The sequence below is a fragment of the Poecilia reticulata genome, chromosome 16 (assembly GCF_904066995.2).
Source record: "Poecilia reticulata chromosome 16, P_reticulata-male-v2, whole genome shotgun sequence".
In the NCBI taxonomy this organism is placed as follows: domain Eukaryota; kingdom Metazoa; phylum Chordata; class Actinopteri; order Cyprinodontiformes; family Poeciliidae; genus Poecilia; species Poecilia reticulata.
In genome coordinates, this window is record NC_088845.1 from 32942678 (window position 1) to 32962600 (window position 19923).

Sequence of the window (19923 nt, forward strand, 5' to 3'; positions counted from 1 at the left end):
CTTATATATGGACCTATATAGAGCCACAACAGGTCTAGCAACTACGGTAAGCAGCCGCCGACTTCATTTTCACCCGTAAAAGAAGAAGCTTGCGGTGCATGCTGGGATAGTCGTCAGAACGCTGGTTTGTAATCTATTAATAAAGTTTGACTGACCTATCTACGTACCGACCGTCTAGAATCAGGTCGCCTTCAGGTCATTTAGCACCATGTTCTCCACGAACATGCTGTGCGCGAACAGAGGAGGGTGACCATTGTCCAGCCACGCCTTGGCCCAGTCGCGGAAGGCTCTTCTCGCCAACCGGAGTCGGACTGTTTTGTTGACATTCACTTTAGTGCAGCTCCATCTAGTGGATGCATAACGTAACTCCAGCCTCTACTGTAGCTTCAATTCTATGCACCTTATAATCTGGAGCGCCTTACAGTGCGGAAAATACGGTACCCAAAGCTAGACTGGTTGCAAGAGGCTTTGGAGAAATTAACATTCAAGAATATCCTAAGGATTCACCTATCAATTGATGAACCTAGAGAGCCTTACAGAAAGAGATAACATACGCATTTATGAGATAACATACGCGTGCCTGAGGCAGCAGAACGGGACTCTCCAACAATGAGTGACTTTGTAGTCACTCACCGTTTTTCCGTGAGTGCTCGGCACTGTCCCAGTGCGAGCTGAACATAGCAGGGTTTTCCCCAGTGTATTGTAAGCCTACTTTACTAGCCCCCCAGGCTAGGCGTTTCTTGTTTATGTCTTTAGGAGTATAATAAATTTTTTTTTAAAAGCTTAATTTTTTTCCTTTTTTTTTTAAAGCCGGATTACAAGCGTCTCTGTTGCTCTGAGCATTTCACTAGCAGAGTAGATCTGTTCCTAAAGGATAGGTTTATAATAGATAGGTTTGTTGTTTAGGAATTTCAAGCCGGCAGCACGCAACCAATAACAGCTGGTGCCTCTGCGTGTTGCCTCACGTGCTTCCGCTGCTTTACGTCAGCGTGGACCGCACATGCCTCATTTCACTCAAACTGGACACAGGCTGACCTGTATGGATATCTACATCAACTTCCTCTGACGAATTATGTTTCTTTGGAGAAATCACAGTAAGAGTTTAAAACCCACGGCGTTAGCTCTGGTTGTACAGCTCAATGTTAACCGCAGGAATAACTTGTAGTTGCACTTTCAGAGATGCGCGTTGAGGGAGTAGTGAGAATGATTTATCTTTGTGAACGAACAATTATGTGTGGCATTTACATCTCAACACTCTGCCCAGTGTGTGGCTCTTGTCTGTCTGTAAAGTTTATGTATGTGATCCGAGTTGGCCGGTGCATTAGTGGTTAACAAACCAGTGCTAATGCAGGTTCAACCCAATGAGGAGTTTCGTGCTCGCCTCACATCACACTGCTTTTATAATATTTTATTATTATTAGTAGCATTATTTTTCCGGTTACACGAAACATCAAACCATATCAAATGCTTTGTCCACTTAGTCAGCCAGACCGCGGAGATCTGAAAATCTCGTCCCATAAACTCCAGCAACCAAAACATTTTCTGTGACTCTTATTAAAAACTCAACAGACACGAAATGGAAGAGCAACTAAACCACATTAGGTGCACATCTCTGCATCATGCCTGGCTGGTCAAAGGCTGAATGAGGCCTGGAGCAGAATTTGATTTAGGGGCCCCTCTTGGTGCTAAAAACATCAGCACATCTAACAGCTTCTGTGGGAGAGGGGGAGTAGTTTAACTGGCCAACCTAAAAAGCAATAGTTTAATTTGTATTTGAGCTCAAACTCACAGAATCAGATGGTAGCTATTGTAACAAAACAATCTATGAATATTGTTCTTTGAACTTTTACAAAGTAAACTTGCCAGCTACTTTAAGTACTGCATCTAAATGTTAGACAATTTAAAACCTTTAAATTTATGTATGTTGAAACCATTAAATCAAATTTAGCAGCATTGATAATCTAAATAAATAAATGTTGTGGCGGTTACAATGTATATATTTCACACCAGAACGTATGCTTTTATTGTGAAGGGGTGAAGATGACGTGTGAAGACACCAACGGTTGTTATACATTCTGTCAGGTTGGATTCTGTTTTGTTTTTGTTTTGGTTTGTTTTTCTTTGTTTTGGGAAGCCTGCTGCTTCTGCTGCTTCCACGTTCCCCCACCAGATGCCGCCTGTGAGCAGACCCCCTGGAGCAGCGAGTGGGAGAACCTGGAGACACACCTGTGGCGCATTAAGAGGACTGAAACTGTGGATATTTAAGAAGCAGCAAGCTGACACGTCGTTGCCTCAGTGTTTGTTTTACCTGGTAATCAAGCGTTCCAGTGAGAGGCTCTCTGAGTAGCTCCTGAAGTAACTCTGTCTGTGTTTGTTCTCCTTGTCAGGTTATGCCTGAGGTTTTCCAGCGGTTCTCTGGAACGAAGTTTATGCTAACTCCTGCGAGCCTCCCCGTCTGCTTCTCCACGACGCCCTTGGTATTACCAAGCGGTGCCTTGGTAATACCAAGGGAGGGAGCTCTTACCTGTCCGTACTCCCACGGCCCCCTTGTTCTCTTCGTCACCTCCGGATTACTGTCTGCTCCAACAAGTAACTCACTCTGCTCTAAAGTAAGCCTCCCTCACATAATCTGTGACTCCTTGTTTATCAGCGCCTTACCTCTACCTCTCATCAACAGTGGCTGATCTGGTGGTTCCAAGCCTGATTCCTGCTCCACGCTCACTCCCTTTCCCCTTCCCCTTTACAATAAACTATATTGTTGTTTTGAAATACGGGTCTCCTGATTGTGTTCTTGCATGTGGGTTCAAAGACTGGAACTAAACATGACAGAACACTCAGGCCAACAGTTAACCCCAGCAGACGCCATTAGGAGAGCTTTGTCCGAACAACAAGAACTTATACAATCACATCATGCCGCTCTGCGTGAGCTGGGATCCCGACAAGCCAAAACTAATCATTGTTTAACTGAATTGTCTAACTTTCTTCAAGGTCCGGCTCAACAGGATCCGAATATGCCGCCCCCATCCTCAGAGGTTCAGAGTGCATCCCCCGCTGCTACATTTTCTGAGGTATGCCCCCCAGCACCGGATAAATTTTCCGGAGAGGTGAAGAAATGTAAAGGATTCATTTTACAATGTGGAATAATATTTAATCACTCACCTCAAAGTTTTCGCCATGACGATGCAAAGATAGCATACATGCTGTCCCTGCTAACCGGACGAGCCCTGGATTGGGCTGAAGCTAAATTTTCCTCTCCCATAAACTTTGGGTGTACTTTCTCTGATTTTTTTAAAGATTTCAAGCAGGTATTTTGTAGAGATACCAACAAAACCTCCGTTTCCCGTGATTTGTGGAATCTCAAGCAGGGACAAAAGACAGTAAAAGACAGTAGTATAAGTTTAACCATCAAATTAGACAACCGCATAAGAGCACGGGTCAAGGAACAAACTCGCCACAGTTTTCTCTTACAGAGTCCACCAACTGTCTCATCTGTACAACCAGTTTCAGCAGCTGCCCCCGAACCAGAACCCATGCAGCTGGGACACACTCACCTGACTCCGGAGGAGAGACGTAAAAGGTTAAACTCCCGCCTGTGTCTCTACTGTGGTGAGTCCGGACACCAACATCCACAACTCAATCTTGTCTTCTTCTTCCATCCATCCATTTTCTTCCGTTTATCCGGGGTCTTCCAGCTACCTTGATAAATAACCACCTGTCTCTTCCCGTCAGCTCTAATTGACTCCGGTTGTGAGCAAAACCTAATCGATGCTTCCTTAGTCAAACAGATGGACATCCAGATCGATCCTCTTCTGGTTCCCCTTCGAGTTGCCGCTCTCAATGGAGAGGCCCTACCGCAAATCACGCAAGACCAAGCCTGTCCGTCTCATCATTTCCGGTAACCACTCTGAGAACATTTCATTCTTTGTCTTTAGTGCAACCAATTCACCCATTGTTCTGGGCTACAACTGGTTAATTGCCCACAACCCGCACATAAACTGGGTTAAAGCACATGTTGAATCTTGGTCCCCCAACTGTCATGCTACCTGTCTTTGTTCCGCAGTCCCCTCGAGTTCCAGGCCTGAGAATTCCAAAAGTGAACCCCCTGATCTCTCCGCAGTTCCCATTGAGTATCATGACCTAGCTTCTGTATTCAGTAAAGATAAGGCCTTGTCACTTCCACCTCATCGCCCATATGATTGCGCCATTGATCTTCTGCCTGGCGCTCCTCTGCCAAACAGCCGTCTATATAACATCTTACGTTCTGAACGCCAAACAATGGAAAGATACACTAACGATTAATTAGCTGCAGGCATTATCCGTTCATCCCCCTCACCTCTTGGCGCAGGTTTTTTCTTTGTAGGGAAAAAAGACGGTTCATTACGACCTTGCATAGATTACAGAGGTTTAAACCAAATCACCATAAAGAATAAATATCCTCTTCCACTCCTCTCATCAGCCTTCGAACCGGTTCAGGGTGCAACGGTGTTCACCAAATTGGATCTTAGAAATGCTTATCATCTCCTTTGCATCCGAGAAGGAGATGAGTGGAAAACTGCCTTCAAGACGCCTATGGGGCATTTTGAATACTTAGTCATGCCCTTTGGTCTTTCGAACGCTCCTGCCTTTTTTCAAGCCCTCGTGAACGATGTTTTAAGAGACTTCATAAATGATTTTGTTTTTGTCTACTTGGATGACATTCTGATTTATTCCAGCTCCCTGAGAGAACACAAGTTGCACATCCGACAAGTTCTCCAAGCGTCTTCACTCCCTTTCCTCTTCCCCTTTACGATAAACTATATTGTTGTTTTGAAATACGGGTCTCCTGATTGTGCTCTTGCATGTGGGTTCAAAGACTGGAACTAAATATGACACATTCCATTTTTGGTTTTTGTTTGAAGACATGGAGAATAAAACAAGACTCAAATTACTTTTTTGTCTTTTTCTGCTGACTTCCACAATGGTGGTCTGTGTTAAAATATCAGCATTTCCATTAGGCCTTGGGGTCTGATGACTTAATTTGGATTAAACAGAAGTGCAAATAACTGATCCATCCATCCATTTTCTTACACCCTTGTCCCTCAGTGAGGTCGGGAGGGGTGCTAGTGCATAAATTATCTCTAGCTAGCGTACTGGGCGAGAGGCGGGGTACACCCTGGACAGGTCGCCAGTCTGTCGCAGGGCAACACAGAGACACACAGGACACACAACGATGCACACGCACACACACACACACACACACACACACGCACACACACACACACACACACCTAGGGGCAATTTGGGCAGGCCAATTAACCTGACAGTCATGTTTTTGGACTGTGGAAGGAAACCGGAGTACCCGGAGAGAACCCACGCATGCACAGGGAGAACATGCAAACTCCATGCAGAAAGACCGGGACGGGAATCGAACCCAGAACCTTCTTGCTGCAAGGTCTACCAACTACGCCACTGTGCAGCCGCAAAAAAATGATATTAATTTTAATTGTATTTTTTGATTTGTAGTTTTAAGGTTAGTTGTGGGTATAAATAGCATTTCACTGGCGATGTTTTCCCGTTACATATAATTATCCAATAATATTTTTACATTTCCTGTCTACTTAACATTTTTTAATATAAAAACACGGTGGACCGCCTCGGCCACCGGGCTTAGCAAGTTTTCGGGGGGAAACTCTGTATAGCCATAAAGTCTGATATGCAAGGATGGAATTCCATACATTTTTTTTTTACCTACACTCCAGGATTGAGTCAGTTAGATTAAACATCCTTCCCTGATTGTTGTATTTATTTCAATCCCTGCCAGTTAACCATACCCTCAAAAGAATTTGAAGAATGGGATAAGATATTGTCAAAATACATTTGGAAAGGGAAAAAAGCCAGAGTCAAATACAAAATCTTACAATTAGAGAACAAAAAAGAGGGTTGCGGGCTTCCTTGTTTATGAGAATATTAATGTGCAGGTCAGTTTGATATGTTTATGCTGTCTGGATTTCACCGTGGGATGGAGTGATGTGGAAGGGGCAACAGTTAAAGCCATAATAGCTGACATAAAACTGCAGAGCAAAATTCATTTGGCAGACGTACCAATATTACAAATTATGATAAATGCCCGGAACGAAGCAATTAGAATCTGTGGTTTGGAAATGCCTCAAAAGTTTTAAGATGATGTGCTTATAATTCAGATTTCACCCCAAATCAACAGGATTATAGATCAAGAAGTGGGTTTCGAAAGGCCTTACTACTTACTATTCTTTTCTCCAAAAGGGGGTTTCCAATGTTTTGAGACCTTGAAACGAAAATACAATTTATGTGCAGACGACTTTTTCAAATATCAACAGGTCAAGAAATTATTTTAATCAGGATCTCCCGGTGTGTTTATGTAAGAGTACATTTACATAATCTTAGATTTGTGAAAACATTTATATTATTAACTAAATCAAAAGCAGGGAATAGAATAATTTACAGCTTGTACAACGCCATCCTGCAGTGTAAGAAGGACACATGTTAAAGTGAAGTGGGAAAAAGAAGGCAATCTGACGATTCCAGAGGAAAACTGGGACCACATCTATAAGATAACAAGATTGAAGGTTTGGCGTGAATTTTGCTGGAAAAGCATTGTAATGTTTTTCATAAACCCAGAGCAAAAAAGATATCATGGAAGGGGGAATATCTGTGATGTGGCATGGGCAGTGCCAAACGTTTACATATTTTCTGGGACTGTCAAGCCATTCGGTAATATTTGTCTCAAATCCATGAACATTTACAGAACATTTTCACATTTGATTTTCCTTTAAACTTTGAATGCATACTTTTATGGAACATACCGGTGGACAATCTGAACTATAATGATCAAAAACTTCTGTACACTTTACTGGTTGGGAGCAAAAAGGCCCTCACAAGAAAATGGCTCAAACAGGAACTTCTAACAACTGAAGACCGGGTTAATGTACTGAAAGAGATTTATGTATTGCAGAGACTGTCTTTTTCTGTCAACGTGCAGAGGGACACTTTCTACAAGATATGGTCAAAGTGGACAGGATAGTCTGTTATGGTGGATTTTTTTGTAAACCTTCCTATCATTCAGATTAATGCTTTCCTTCCCCCCGACCACCCGGAGAAGCGCGGGTACTGTCCCCCACTCGTAGAAAACGTGGGTTAGAGTCCCAGTTAAACAATGTTAACTAAAGTTCTACAGGGTGTAGAGTCCCAGTTGACAGCGTTTCAACTAAAAACCTAGAGGTTAGAGTCCTTGTCAAACGGCGTTTTTGACTAAAGTCCCAGAGGGTTAGAATCCCAGTTAAACTATGTTTAACTGAAGTCCTAAAAGGGGTTTTAATGTTTTTATCTTTTTTAATCTTGATTTTTCAAAATCTCTTTCTTTGTCTCACTGTTTATTCAATGCCACATACTGTTTTTTGTTATTATGTAAAGCACTTTGAAATGCCTTGCTGCTGAAATGTGCTATACAAATAAAATGTGATTGATTGATTGATTCGATTTGAAATGTGATGTCAATGATTGGATTGTATTCCGGCTATCCTGCCACCCCAATTTAAGTTCTGGTGTGCTTTTGTTGTTTTGTTATGTTTCGGGGGTTTTTTTTGTTTTTTTTTAGAAAGTGTGAAAATTAGAATGAAATCAATATAATTATAAAAAAGAAAATGTTTGTGGTGTCTTTTCTTAGGATATAGTCACACACAAAGAGTCCTTTAAACAGACTTACCTCCACTGTTGTTTTCATCATCATGCCACCATGAAACTGTCGGTTTCTGACTGGATTTCTGGCTGCTTCTAGTTTTGGGCTGCTTGTCAGGGCTGCCTAAATCCACTGAGTCATCTGAAACAGACTTTTAGACATTGGATCAAACAAAATGCCGAAACAATGACTGCCCACCACCAAGAAAAACAAAATGCAAAAACTCAGAAGTAGAAAATCTACTAGGCTATTTTTCTAAATGAATCAAATTCTTGCATTTAAAAAGGAAAATATTTTTCTTAATATATTTTTCACAGTATTGAAATTAGGCCTGTCACAATAAATTTTGCTGCTGATTAATTGTCCCAGAAATTATTGTAATAAACGAGAATATTGTCATTTTGAGACTATTGTTAACTAATAGCAAAATAATTATCCAACAATGCAAATACACCCTCTCAGGGGTCAATAAACTTTTGTTACTGTTCTTGCTATCATGACCCATGTATTGGGTTCAGCCCAAGTGGAGGAAAACTGAGTTTTAGCTCCCTGTGTGTTTAGCAGTTACCAAGGAAGTAAGATAGGAGGGAGTAAGTCGAAGTGCCAAAGTGAAGCTTTTTGTCATGCAGTCTCTTTGGTAGAAAGAGAGATGCAATGAAAACAAACAAGCCCTCATTTTATTGTCGAACTCATTTTAATTTATTGTGGAATTCATTGATTTATTGTTTATCACAAGAGACCTAATTGACATGTACCCATTTTTCAACCTGATGATATCAAATGGCTGATATCCCTAGCTTCAACAACTCAATACAAAGACATTTCATATTGAAAAATGTCACTAAATTTCAATGGAAAGACAGACAAAGGAGGCTGCACCAACCAATCCAGTCTCTGAACCAATGCTCTTTCAGTATAAACATAGTGGATTCCTCCATCTGTGTCTTCTGTATGGTGGTTGACACAAGCAAGACAAAATGTGGCAAAATAATTTCAACAATGTTTGGTGGGTTTTTTTCCCCCATTTGAGGTGTGTTCATGATGCTTAGCGCCAAAGTCAAATTTCAAACTGTGGATTTATGTGAGACTAGTGTTTAACCCTTAAATGTCAGTTTCTGAAAAGCTTCCCAGCTGCCATTTTTTTAAGTGCATTACCTCTTGCAGGAACTTCTCAAACTCAGCATCCAGCTCTTCCTTAGTCTGTCTGTAAGACATTGTAATAATGCTCCTCAGTTGTGGACTGAACCTGAAAAAAGAATCCCATGAAGTATAAATTAATAAGCAAAGTCATTTCTTGTAAAATGCTCTGGGCTAATGCTAATATTACTTACATAATATTAAAAAAATATTTAAATGCAATACATTTCTATTTGAATTTCCTGTGTTATTACAAGTATGTGATACATATTTATGTGTACTTCCTATGTTATAACATTTACAAGTATATTATTTTCAGGGCATTATCAATAGAAAATAAATAATGAATAACAATGACAAATAACTGAAGTGCTACACTTACAATAAGCAGCATACGGAGACTCTGATTTTAGTGTGTCACATTTGACAAAGGGGTTATGTCACTGACTTTACAAAACCGAGAGAACGCAAAACATTTTGCAAGGGGATGCAGAAAGAAAAAAATTTTCCCAGGTCCCCTGGAGGGCTCCGTAGTGCAGAGACTAGAGGTGTGCCGATCGATCGGCCACCGATCATAATCGGCCGATTTCCGTGAAAAAGTGTATGATCGGTAATCGCCGATCACGGTCTCTTGTTGCCGATCACACAAACTGATCACCTGCATCTCATTTCGCAGCCTGCCTGTGCAGCGGGTCTCCTCTTTCCTTCACACTGCGCAAAGGCGTAGCAATAAATCCTATGGGATGTCGTGTGGAACTATAACGCACTGAGTGAATGGGGAAGTTTGCGTTTGCGGCGGAAAATTACCTCGGAGTCGGGGGTGAAGCAGGTCAAAATGCATCAACACGACGAATCTAATATGGCATTAAAAAAATGCCATACTTGACGGAGTTTGGCTATATCGAGGCTCACTGCAGTAAAAAAAGACATATGGAGGATCAGATAGCAGGTAAAGCAGCGCACAGCTACAAACACTCACCCAGATTAGCATGACGGTCAGAAAGCTAAACAAACAACCCGCAAAATTATTTGAGTCATCGAGCTGGCATGTAAGACGCTGGTTCTGCTCAACAGACGGAGCGCCGCTTCTGCTCCACCTGGTAGTGAACTCTCACGCCGAACCTCTGCTTAAAGTAGCAGCATCTAACTTAAAAAATAATATTAATATTACATACGTATTAAAACTTTCGCTGTCCTAAAATGAGAGGATAATCTCTGAAAATATAATCTCCTCTGCCTCCTCCCTGTTCTGCATAATTATTCCACTGAGTCAGAAACAGCCACTCAGAACTAGCAGTAATCAGCCAGCCATGCTATCAGGAAGTTTTTATTCAGTAACTCAGGATTGTTTGTTGTAATGGAACCTGTTTTTGCCTTTGAATGTTAAGTTTTATACTTGTGGGCGTGCTGTGGTGGCGCAGGGGTTGAGCACGGCCCACGTGTGGAGGCCTCGGTCCTTGACGTGGATGTCCCAGGTTCGATTCCCGGCCTGGCGACCTTTTCTGCATGTCTTTCTCCATCTCTCATTGCCCACTTTCCTGTCAACTAACTATCAAAATAAAGGCCACTAGAGCCAATAAAACCTTTAAAAAAAAGTTTTATACTTAAATTTTTTAGCAATGTTGAGAGGTTTCATTTTGACTTTTTGCATTATTTAGCCTCTTCAGAACCTTCATATGTTTAGTCTGTTAAAGATAGTATTACCGATAGCAGTACAATTTCCACAATGCCTATTTTGTTTAGTTTTTTTCTTGGAAAAAGTAATTAAAAACAAGTTTTTGTCTAAATTAAGGTTCCTTGGTTCCTTTTTCCACATAATGTAACTGGTAGTGCTTATGACTTTAAAAAAAAAAAAATTATGTGATCGGTATCGGTGATCGGCCCTCATGGATGATCGGAATCGGAATGGGCAGGAAAAAACATGATCGGCACATCTCTAGCAGAGACCTTTGAACACATTGAACTAGATCTTATAACACCATACAACAACACAGCAACAACGTAAAACATAGCAACATAGGAACAATCAAGAATCTAATATTTAATCAGATCATATCATTGTCATCATGCAATGCAAAGCAAATTTAATCAATGTTTTCTCCAAAAGGTATATTGTTGCTGTTTCTGCTGCTGATATTGTAGTTTTTAAACAGACCATAGACGAGAAGGTCGCTGGTTATGAAGTGTGTTATGAATAGAGGTATGCCGATTGATCGGCCACCGATCATAATTAACCGATTTCTGTGAAAAAGTGAATGATCGATTCTCACCGATCACTGTCGGTCACTTTGCGGCCTGAGCTTATCTCCTTTTTCCTTCACACTGCGCAAGCGCGTGGCAATAAATCCTAAGCAATGTCATGTGGAACTTCAACACTCAGAGTGAATGGGAAAGTTTGCATGTTGCGACGGAGAAATACCTCAGGGTGAATCATGTCAAAATGCATCAACACAAAGAATTTAATATGGCATTTAAAAAATAAGCACTTGACGGAGTTTGCGTATATCGAGGCTCACACTGCAGAAAAAAAATAATCCAGAGCGATCAGACAGCAGGTAAAACAACACACAATTGCCAACATTCACCCAGATTAGCACGACGATCAGAAAGCTAAGCAAACAACCCGAAATATAATTTAAGACTTTGGGCTAGCAGTGACATTGGACCGCCGCTGCTCGCTATAATATTTCACAGATGTAGTGCTGTTTCTGCTCCACCCGAGTCTCTTCTCTTACACTGAACGTTTACTTAAAGCTACAGCATGCAACTTAAACAAAAAGAAAAAAAGGTTTTACATATGTATTAAAACTTTCACTATGTCCTAAAATAAGACAGATAATCTCTGAAAAAAAACAATCAAGCTCCTCTGCCTCCTCGCATTCCGCAGAATTACTCAGCTCGGTCAGAAACAACCAATCAGATCCAGCTCTCAGAAAGTTTTTATTTAGTAACTCAAGATTGTTTATTGTGATGCAACCTGCATTTGACTTTGAATGAATGTTTCCTTTTTAACTTGACATTATTTGATGTAAGCAGTGTTGTGAGACTTATTAAATGTATAATTTAGGGTATTGAGAACCTCACTGTTAAATATTGTTTACTGATTGCAGGTTTTCCCGTTGTCCTTTTGAATTGTTGGATATTTCCGTTAATGTTTGTTTATGTGATATTTTGTAGCTTCATAGCTTCATATGCTATGGGCTGAATTTTCCTTTAGCAGTTGAGGTTTCTATTCACAGCAGGTCACCTCTTGCACAATTTAGCTTTACACATTTATTTAATTAAATTGTTATCCTTAGCTAAATACTATTGTTGAGGGGCACAAGCAGGCCTCCTGATGCACAGATTAAAAAAAGAATAAAAAAAAGTAATAAAAGGAAAATAAACTCCAAAAGGGCACCATCCCTTTTTTGCACGTGCCTGGTAAACCTAAAAAGAGTGGGTTGAATTTAGTTGACAAAGCTTCTGAAACACTTGTCTGACAAAATACACATTGAAGAACACTATAACTTTCAAAAAACATTAAAAAATTATAAAAAAAAAAAGAACTGATGTGTTCTGAAACCTTACATCAGTGGTCCCCAAACTTTTTCCTGTGAGGGCCACATAACGATTTCCTTCTCTGGTGGGGGGCCGGAGTCAGTTTGTAATAGAAAAAGTGTGACAATTGCAGGAGTACCTAAATGTAAATATATATCGTTTTCCAGAAAGCACAATCAAATAACATTCTCTGGGTTATTCACAGAACAAGTCAAGAAATAAATAATAACCAAATAACCCTCTCTGGGTTCTTCACAGAATAAATCCAAGAAGGATTATAGTCCGTATTTTCCGAACTATGAGCCGCACTGGACTATAAACCACAACCCCAAAGTTGTTGGGGTTTTTTTAACCAGTAAACATACACATCTAAGCCGCAGATATCTCTGCCGCTCCAGGTTTTCCTCAACGATGCAACAGCAGCAGAGGGGGGCGGACACCCAACATTTGAGTCATAACAGGTCAATTGAATATCACATTTATTACGGTTGAAAAAGAAAAAAGTTGCCAAGATTAAATTTAACTGAACTGATTACGGTAGTTTCCGAACTGTAACTGTAACAGTAAAAGTGCTGATCATTCGTGTTGCTACTAGCATGTGCTAAATCAGTGGTCCCCAACCTTTTTATTACCGCGGACCGGTCAAGACTTGGGCATTTTTCTGTGGCCCGGGGGGACGGGGGGGAATAATGCAGAAGTTAACATGCAGATAAGGCTTCTGCATGTTGGTGTTCCCAGTAAATCCTGAATATGCCAAATTTGGGTTGTCTTGGCCCTTTTATCGCAACCTGTGGGGTTTTCCCTGACTGGGAACGAGAATACAACCTGTTGAATGTGACAGGTAGTCAATCAAAAAGCGTAGTGACGTCAGAACAGAGGGGAATCCCAAACAGCTGACATATCACGCAACTGAGTCCGGTAGATATCGGAGATATGTGGGAATGTTTATTATTAAATCTAAAGGTCATTATTATGTTTATTCTGTTAAAAATATTAACTATGAAAAAACATATTCACCTCCAAATCATAGTGCAGCAAATAGAGCGGCTGCTCCCGTCGTCTTTTATCCACCGCCTTTTCTTTTTGTTACGTCTTTTATCTCTTAAAATGACTCCACACTACACTTTTACATCGTCATCCTGTTTGGTTATTCTAAATTCTCGCTATGTTTGGTGTTTTACTGGACTATCCTCTGGAATCGGGATGTTCGTGACTGGAATCGGTTCGTGTTGTTCCTGCCTTGGAGACACGAACCGATCGAACCTGTTGGACTTTTATCAGCTCTGTGGTCACAGAGGTTTGGAGAATCGGCGGACAATTCTTAAATCTTTCTGTCTAAACCAGACTTAAGACTCACAAGCTCAACTCATCTCCTCTCGACCTCAGCCAAACGCTCTGACTCTGGTCGCTATGGTAACGTTTATATATCCCTTCAAAATAACAGAAGCGCCACAAAAACAAACATTTTACTTTCGTGAAAATTGTAACTCACGATAATGACTAACGGGAGCCCTGAGCTCGTTTCTCTGCAATGAGACGGTCCCATCTAGGAGTGATGAGAGACAACGAGACGAGTTGTGTTGCTTGAGCACAGCATGCTTGGTCTCTACGTGGCAAAGCAGCTTGAAGCTTCATTGCCTCATTAGCAGCCGGTCGCTGCATGTTACGCAGAGCGGCTTATGATGTGGGGCTCACCTACCGGTCTGGGATAAATCCATTCTCCTGTCTCTTCTCTGGGCCTTTTCCCCTTTGCAAAGAAACTTTCCAAAGACATCTGATCGGTTTCTTACTCATTTTGCTGCTTGTGGGCTCAATGTTTGCGTGCAAGTAACCAGACTTCCAATGATTCACTTCCTGCTAAAGAGCCCCCTGGTGGTTGAAGAAAAATCCACAAATAAACGGCTTCTAGTCCGGAAAATACGGTAAATGAAAAAAAAATCTGAATATTCTCAGGTATTGTTCAGGGGGCCGGACCAAATGTGGAGGGGGGCCGGATCCGGCACGCGGGCCGCAGTTTGGGGATCCCTGCCTTACTTTCTAAAGAATTGGTGCTGGTGGTGACTATTCTGTGTTTTTACTAACTTGAATAAAAGTCAAGTAATTTCTTGTAATTAGGGCTGTATAAATAAATCGATTCGGCGATATATATTGATTTTTTTTCCGCCCTCGGAAAGTATCGATTTTTCATCCGCGAGTATCGATCCATTAAACCATAGGGGTCCATAGCCTTATAGCTCTTTTTAATGTCTAGTTTGTTATGTCGTAGCAGCAAGGCTCCGCCTCCGTCAGTCTCACTTTCAACTTGAGCTTAAAGTGCACATTATAAACTACACAACAGTTTTTAAATTGTGTTAATAGGCCAAGTATAACAAGAGTTATGCTAAAATTAGTAAACCATATTTTTCTGAATGTCAGAGAAATGTCAAAAGCGCCGCCATTCCCCGGCTTTTCCGATTATGTGAGAGGGAATGAGCTTCCAAACGTACAAAACGAAACGAAACATTAGATTCCTGTGTTTTTGGAAATGTAAAATCTTCAATAAATAAAGATGGGCTGTATTTTGTTGTTGAGAAACAAAGTAAAGTTGCGCAAGTAACCGTGAAAGAGAAGCGGAACCGAGAAGCGGAAAGGAGTAGCGGCGCAAACGGAGCAGCTGCAAAAGCAGTGAGATCGCAAAATTAATGCAAATTTTGACTGGTAGCATTCACTTCGTAATTAGTTTTTAGCTTAGCGGTTTCTGTTCTGTATAAAGGATTACCTGAAGAATGAACATGGGTTGATAATATCCGAAGCGGGCGCGCAGCAGCGCTGTGTTTTGAGCAGGTAGACGAAGAGGAAAAACCCCCAGCCGGAATCCGCGGCGCAGTGAGGATTTCCATGGTAACAATGGCTGATCGATCATTCTTATTAGCAACAAAGACTATCAGAGACTGAGAGAACTATGAGATCCTGGCCAGTGGCGCAACTACACATTATTCAGGTGGATGCGAAAACATAAATCGGCGCCCGATATATATATATATATATATATATATATATATATATAAAAATTCCCTTCTCACCCTCCGCGGGTGGTCTGTTTCATCCTCTGAGCTCGGGTCCTCTACCAGAGGCCTGGGAGCTTGAGGGTTCTGCGCAGTATCTTGGCTGTGCCTAGAACTGCACATTTCTGGACTGAGATGTCTGATGTTGTTCCTGGGATCTGTTTGAGCCACTGCTCCAGTTTGGGGGTGACTGCCGCGAGGGCCCCGATGACCACAGGCACCACTGTGGTCTTCACCTTCCAGGTCTTTTCCAGTTCCCCCCTGAGGCCCTGGTATTTCTCCAATTTCTCATGCTCCTTTTTCCTGACGTTGTAGTCACTTGGTATTGCTACATCCACCACAACGGCTTTCCTCTGTTCTTTATCCACCACCACAATGTCTGGTTGGTTCGCCATTACCATCTTGTCTGTCTGGATCTGGAAGTCCCACAGGATCTTAGCTCGGTCATTCTCCACCACTTTTGGGGGTGTTCCCCACTTTGATCTCGGGGCTTCCAGTCGATATTCTGCACAGATGTTCCTGTACACTATGCCCGCATCTTGGTTATGTCGTTCCATGTACGGTTTCCCTGCCAGCATCTTGCACCCTGCTATTATGTGCTGGACTGTCTCAGGGGCCTCCTTGCACAACCTACACCTTGGGTCTTGTCTGGTGTGGTAGATCTGAGCCTCTATTGCTCTGGTATTTAGGGCCTGTTCCTGGGCGGCCAGGATGAGAGCCTCTGTGCTGTCCTTGAGTCCAGATTTCTCCAGCCATTGGTAGGTTTTCCTGACATCAGCCACTTCAGTTATTTGTCGGTGGTACATCCCATGTAGGGGCTTGTCCTCCCATGATGGTACTTCCAGCACCTTGTCTTCTGTTCCCCATTGCCTGAGACATTCGCTGAGCACATCGTCCGTTGAGGCTTTGTCCTTGATGTATTTATGGATCTTGGATGTTTCATCCTGGACAGTGGCTCTCACACTCACTAGTCATCTGCCTCCTTCCTTACGGCTCGTGTACAGTCTCAGGGTGCTGGATTTGGGGTGGAATCCTCCATGCATGGTTAGTAGCTTCCTAGTCTTAACATCCGTGGCCTTCATCTCTTCCATTGGCCAGCTAATTATTCCGGCAGGGTATCTGATTACTGGTAAGGCATAGCTGTTTATTGCACGGATCTTGTTCTTGCCATTGAGCTGGCTTCTCAGGACTTGCCTTATTTGTTGGAGGTATTTGGCTGTGGCTCCTTTCCTTGTGACCTCATCGAGGTTGCCATTTGCTTGTGGTATTCCCAGGTACTTGTAGCTGTGCTCTATGTCTGCTATTGTTCCTTCTGGGAGTAAGACCCCTTCTGTGTGGGCGACCTTCCCTCTCTTTGTAACCATCCGACCACACTTCTCTAGTCCGAATGACATCCCAATGTCAGTGCTGTAGATCCTGGTGGTGTGGATCAGTGAGTCGATGTCTCGCTCGCTCTTGGCGTACAGCTTGATGTCATCCATGTAGAGGAGGTGACTGATCGTGGCCCCATTCTTGAGTCGGTATCCGTAGCCAGTCTTGTTGATGATTTGGCTGAGAGGGTTCAGGCCTATGCAGAACAGCAGTGGGGACAGAGCATCTCCTTGGTATATGCCACATTTGATGGACACTTGTGCAAGTGGTTTGCAGTTGGCTTCAAGGGTGGTTTTCCACAGCCCCATCGAGTTTGCAATGAAGGCTCTTAGAGTCCTATTGATGTTGTACATCTCTACACAGGTACACAGGTTGGTGTGTCGGGTTTTGCAGTCTCGGGCGACTGTGTGGTCTACAAGGAGTTGGTGTTTGGCTCCTCTGCTATTTATGCCTATGCCCTTCTGTGCCTTGCTCAGGTATTTATCCATGTGCCCGCTTATCTTAGCTGCTATGATGCCTGACATGAGCTTCCATGTTGTAGAGAGACAGGTTATTGGCCGATAGTTGGATGGGACTGAACCCTTCGAGGGTTCCTTCTGTATCAGGACTGTGCGCCCTTCAGTTAACCATTCAGGGTGAGTCCCATTTTAACTTAACTTTGTTTTGTTCTGTCTGATTATTTAATTGTTAAATATTAATTAAAATAATTTGATCAGTTACTCAGTACTTGAGTAGACTTTTCACCAAATACTTTTTTACTCTTACTTGAGTCATTCTTGGACGGCTACTTTCTTTTATGAACTTTTATGCTTCCATTTTCCTCCCTCACTGACTGTCTTCTTGAAATAAAACAATGGTTTACTCTTAACTTCATCAAATTAAATTCCAGTAAAACTGAACTTCACTTAATTGGTACTAATTCAATACTAAGTAAACTTGATAATTTCTCCATTTCAGTTGATAACTCCTCCATTTTTCCCTCCCCTCAGGTTAAGAGTCTGGGTGTCATCCTCAATAGCATCCTCTCTTTTGCCTCCCATGTCAATAATATCACTCGGTCAGCTTATTTTCATCTCCGAAATATTCGCCGTCTCCATCCTTCTCTCACTCCGCACTCCACTGCTGTTCTGGTCCACAGTTTGGTCTCATCTCGTTTAGACTATTGTAATTCTCTACTTTTTGGTCTGCCACAGAAAATTGCATAAATTACAATTGGTTCAAAATTCAGCTGCTCGTATCATTACACAAACCCCTTTAATTCATCACATCACACCTATTTTACAACAGCTCCATTGGCTTCCAATCACATATCGCATCAACTGTAAAATACTTCTAACTTTTAAAGTAATTGTTTTTAGCCTTTTAGAAAACCTGCAAAATGTGAATTTTGTTCTGTGAGGAATGTCGACCATCCATGAAAGACAATGAAGGCGTTTTCATGGTTTAGCTTTGTTTGAAGCCAGGCCTGTTGCTAGGTAACGGCCGGACTTCACTGGGGTTGCTAACCCAGTTCCTGCTGATTTGTGATGTTATATTCTGAAGGTTTTTGAACCTGATAGACTGCGCAATTCTGTGCGTTTCGGTTCCATTACCAAAATAACGAGCAGAGCAGGAGTATAAAATGAACTAATCGACCTCCGCTGTGTTGATCGCAAAATAAATATCAAGCCTGCAAGCTTGATATCGTAACAGACTGAATGTTATATTGTTTAACGTAATCTCTGGAGTTGTTCTGCCGTTGTTATGGCAGGAGGTTGCCATAACAACGGGTATGCTTAAATTACAGAAAGAGACGGAGAGTAAAAATGTGCGAGTGGTTTAGAGTTGATCATCTGTTCAGGTTGTTTATCTTTGCTGTGGCTCATCACAGCCGCTGTATTTTCTGAACGTTCAATAAACAACAAACTTGGACTAATCGTTCTTTGTGGGTATACGTCATTTATAAGAAATATCAAACACGGTAAATATGTTTCATTAAGTATTTAACAAACAAATGGCTTCTTCCGCGATAATTATGTGAAATTAAATTGTCTAATATAAAAAAATAGTTTGGTGCGGTCGGGCTGAGAGTCTGAGAGACTTTTCCTTTATCAAACAATTTTTTTGCCTCTTATTTCGTGGAAATATTGATGTTGATTATACATTCTCCAAAATAATAACCTTTTTCAACCTTTATAGCTCCACTGTTGAAAATGAGAAGCTAACATTCACAAATGACAGTGAAATAAAATCCAGTCCAACATCTGGTTTGAGGTGATTCCTCTGGAACCTCTTGGAGGAAAAATATCCCAACTTCAGAAGATGAGCTTTAACCTAACAGAGCTCTGTGGTTCCTCCTATTAGTATGAGATTCAGGGTGAGGAGGCGCCATGTTAGGAAGAAAAGTGGAAGCTGCAGGATCTTCAGAACAAACAGGTCATGATTGATACTGATTATCAATAGAACCAGTTTAAAAGCTAAATGAATGGTTATATGCCAGACATGGAAAACCGAGATGCACTTCATGCCATGATGTTCAGAATTTAGGTCTCATGGCATCTCAAGGTGTCAACATTGAAGCCAGTGGGCTGAAGAAAATACAGCTTTATTTTGTAGCAATTCAAGAGCTACCAGCTTTTATCGCTTTGCAAAAAAATTAATCAGCACAGAAACTTCAAAGAACACAAAGAAGTTTTTATATATATATATATATATATATATATATATATATATATATATATATAATATACACACACGTACTACTTTAGGCCCTGTGGAAAATCTTTTAGGTGTTATGTTTTAATGAGGGGTAGATACACTTTTGGCTCATGGCCATGTGTTTATATCAGTTTATGTTATACTGTTGTTCCAGGTATCAAATTTCAATGTTTTTGATTTTTGCTGCTGTAGCACTGAACATTTCACAGCAACACTGTTAAAACAAGCACTTGTTTAAATATGTATGTTTTATGTGTATACTATAAAGATTAATTATTTAGATAATTAATCTATAATTATCTAAATTTATTGTTAAATGTTCATTAGTGCTGTTGTACTGTCACTGTTCATTTAAGTTAGGAGGCATTTTCTGGTTACACAAAGACTGTTGAGACACTTTTGAGAGGGAGGGGGTTGTTGATTAAGGACTAAAAGTGTTGA

The 19923-nt window shown here is 41.4% G+C and overlaps 1 protein-coding gene and 1 long non-coding RNA gene across 13 annotated transcripts in view; one reads left to right on the forward strand and one right to left on the reverse strand.

Annotated features, from left to right (window-relative positions):
• Nucleotides 1-19923, reverse strand: part of cep162 (centrosomal protein 162) — a 57729-nt gene that overhangs the window by 32645 nt on the left and 5161 nt on the right. For 9 of the 12 annotated variants that reach the window (XM_081597535.1, XM_081597537.1, XM_081597534.1 and 6 more), the window contains exons 2-3: nt 8849-8939; nt 7721-7844 (exon numbers count right to left, since the gene is read on the reverse strand). In XM_081597535.1, coding sequence (XP_081453661.1) covers nt 7721-7844; nt 8849-8908 — 184 coding nt within the window. In that variant the 5' untranslated portion in view covers nt 8909-8939. Of the gene's footprint in view, nt 1-6243; nt 6284-7720; nt 7845-8848; nt 8940-9637; nt 9742-19923 lie in introns of those variants that run through there. The other 3 variants (XM_081597527.1, XM_081597531.1, XM_081597530.1) reach the window with 3 other exon arrangements.
• LOC145547697 (uncharacterized) lies at nt 2521-2769 on the forward strand. The gene is made up of 2 exons (XR_014084000.1): nt 2521-2609; nt 2678-2769. It is a non-coding gene; the product is annotated as an uncharacterized LOC145547697 (long non-coding RNA).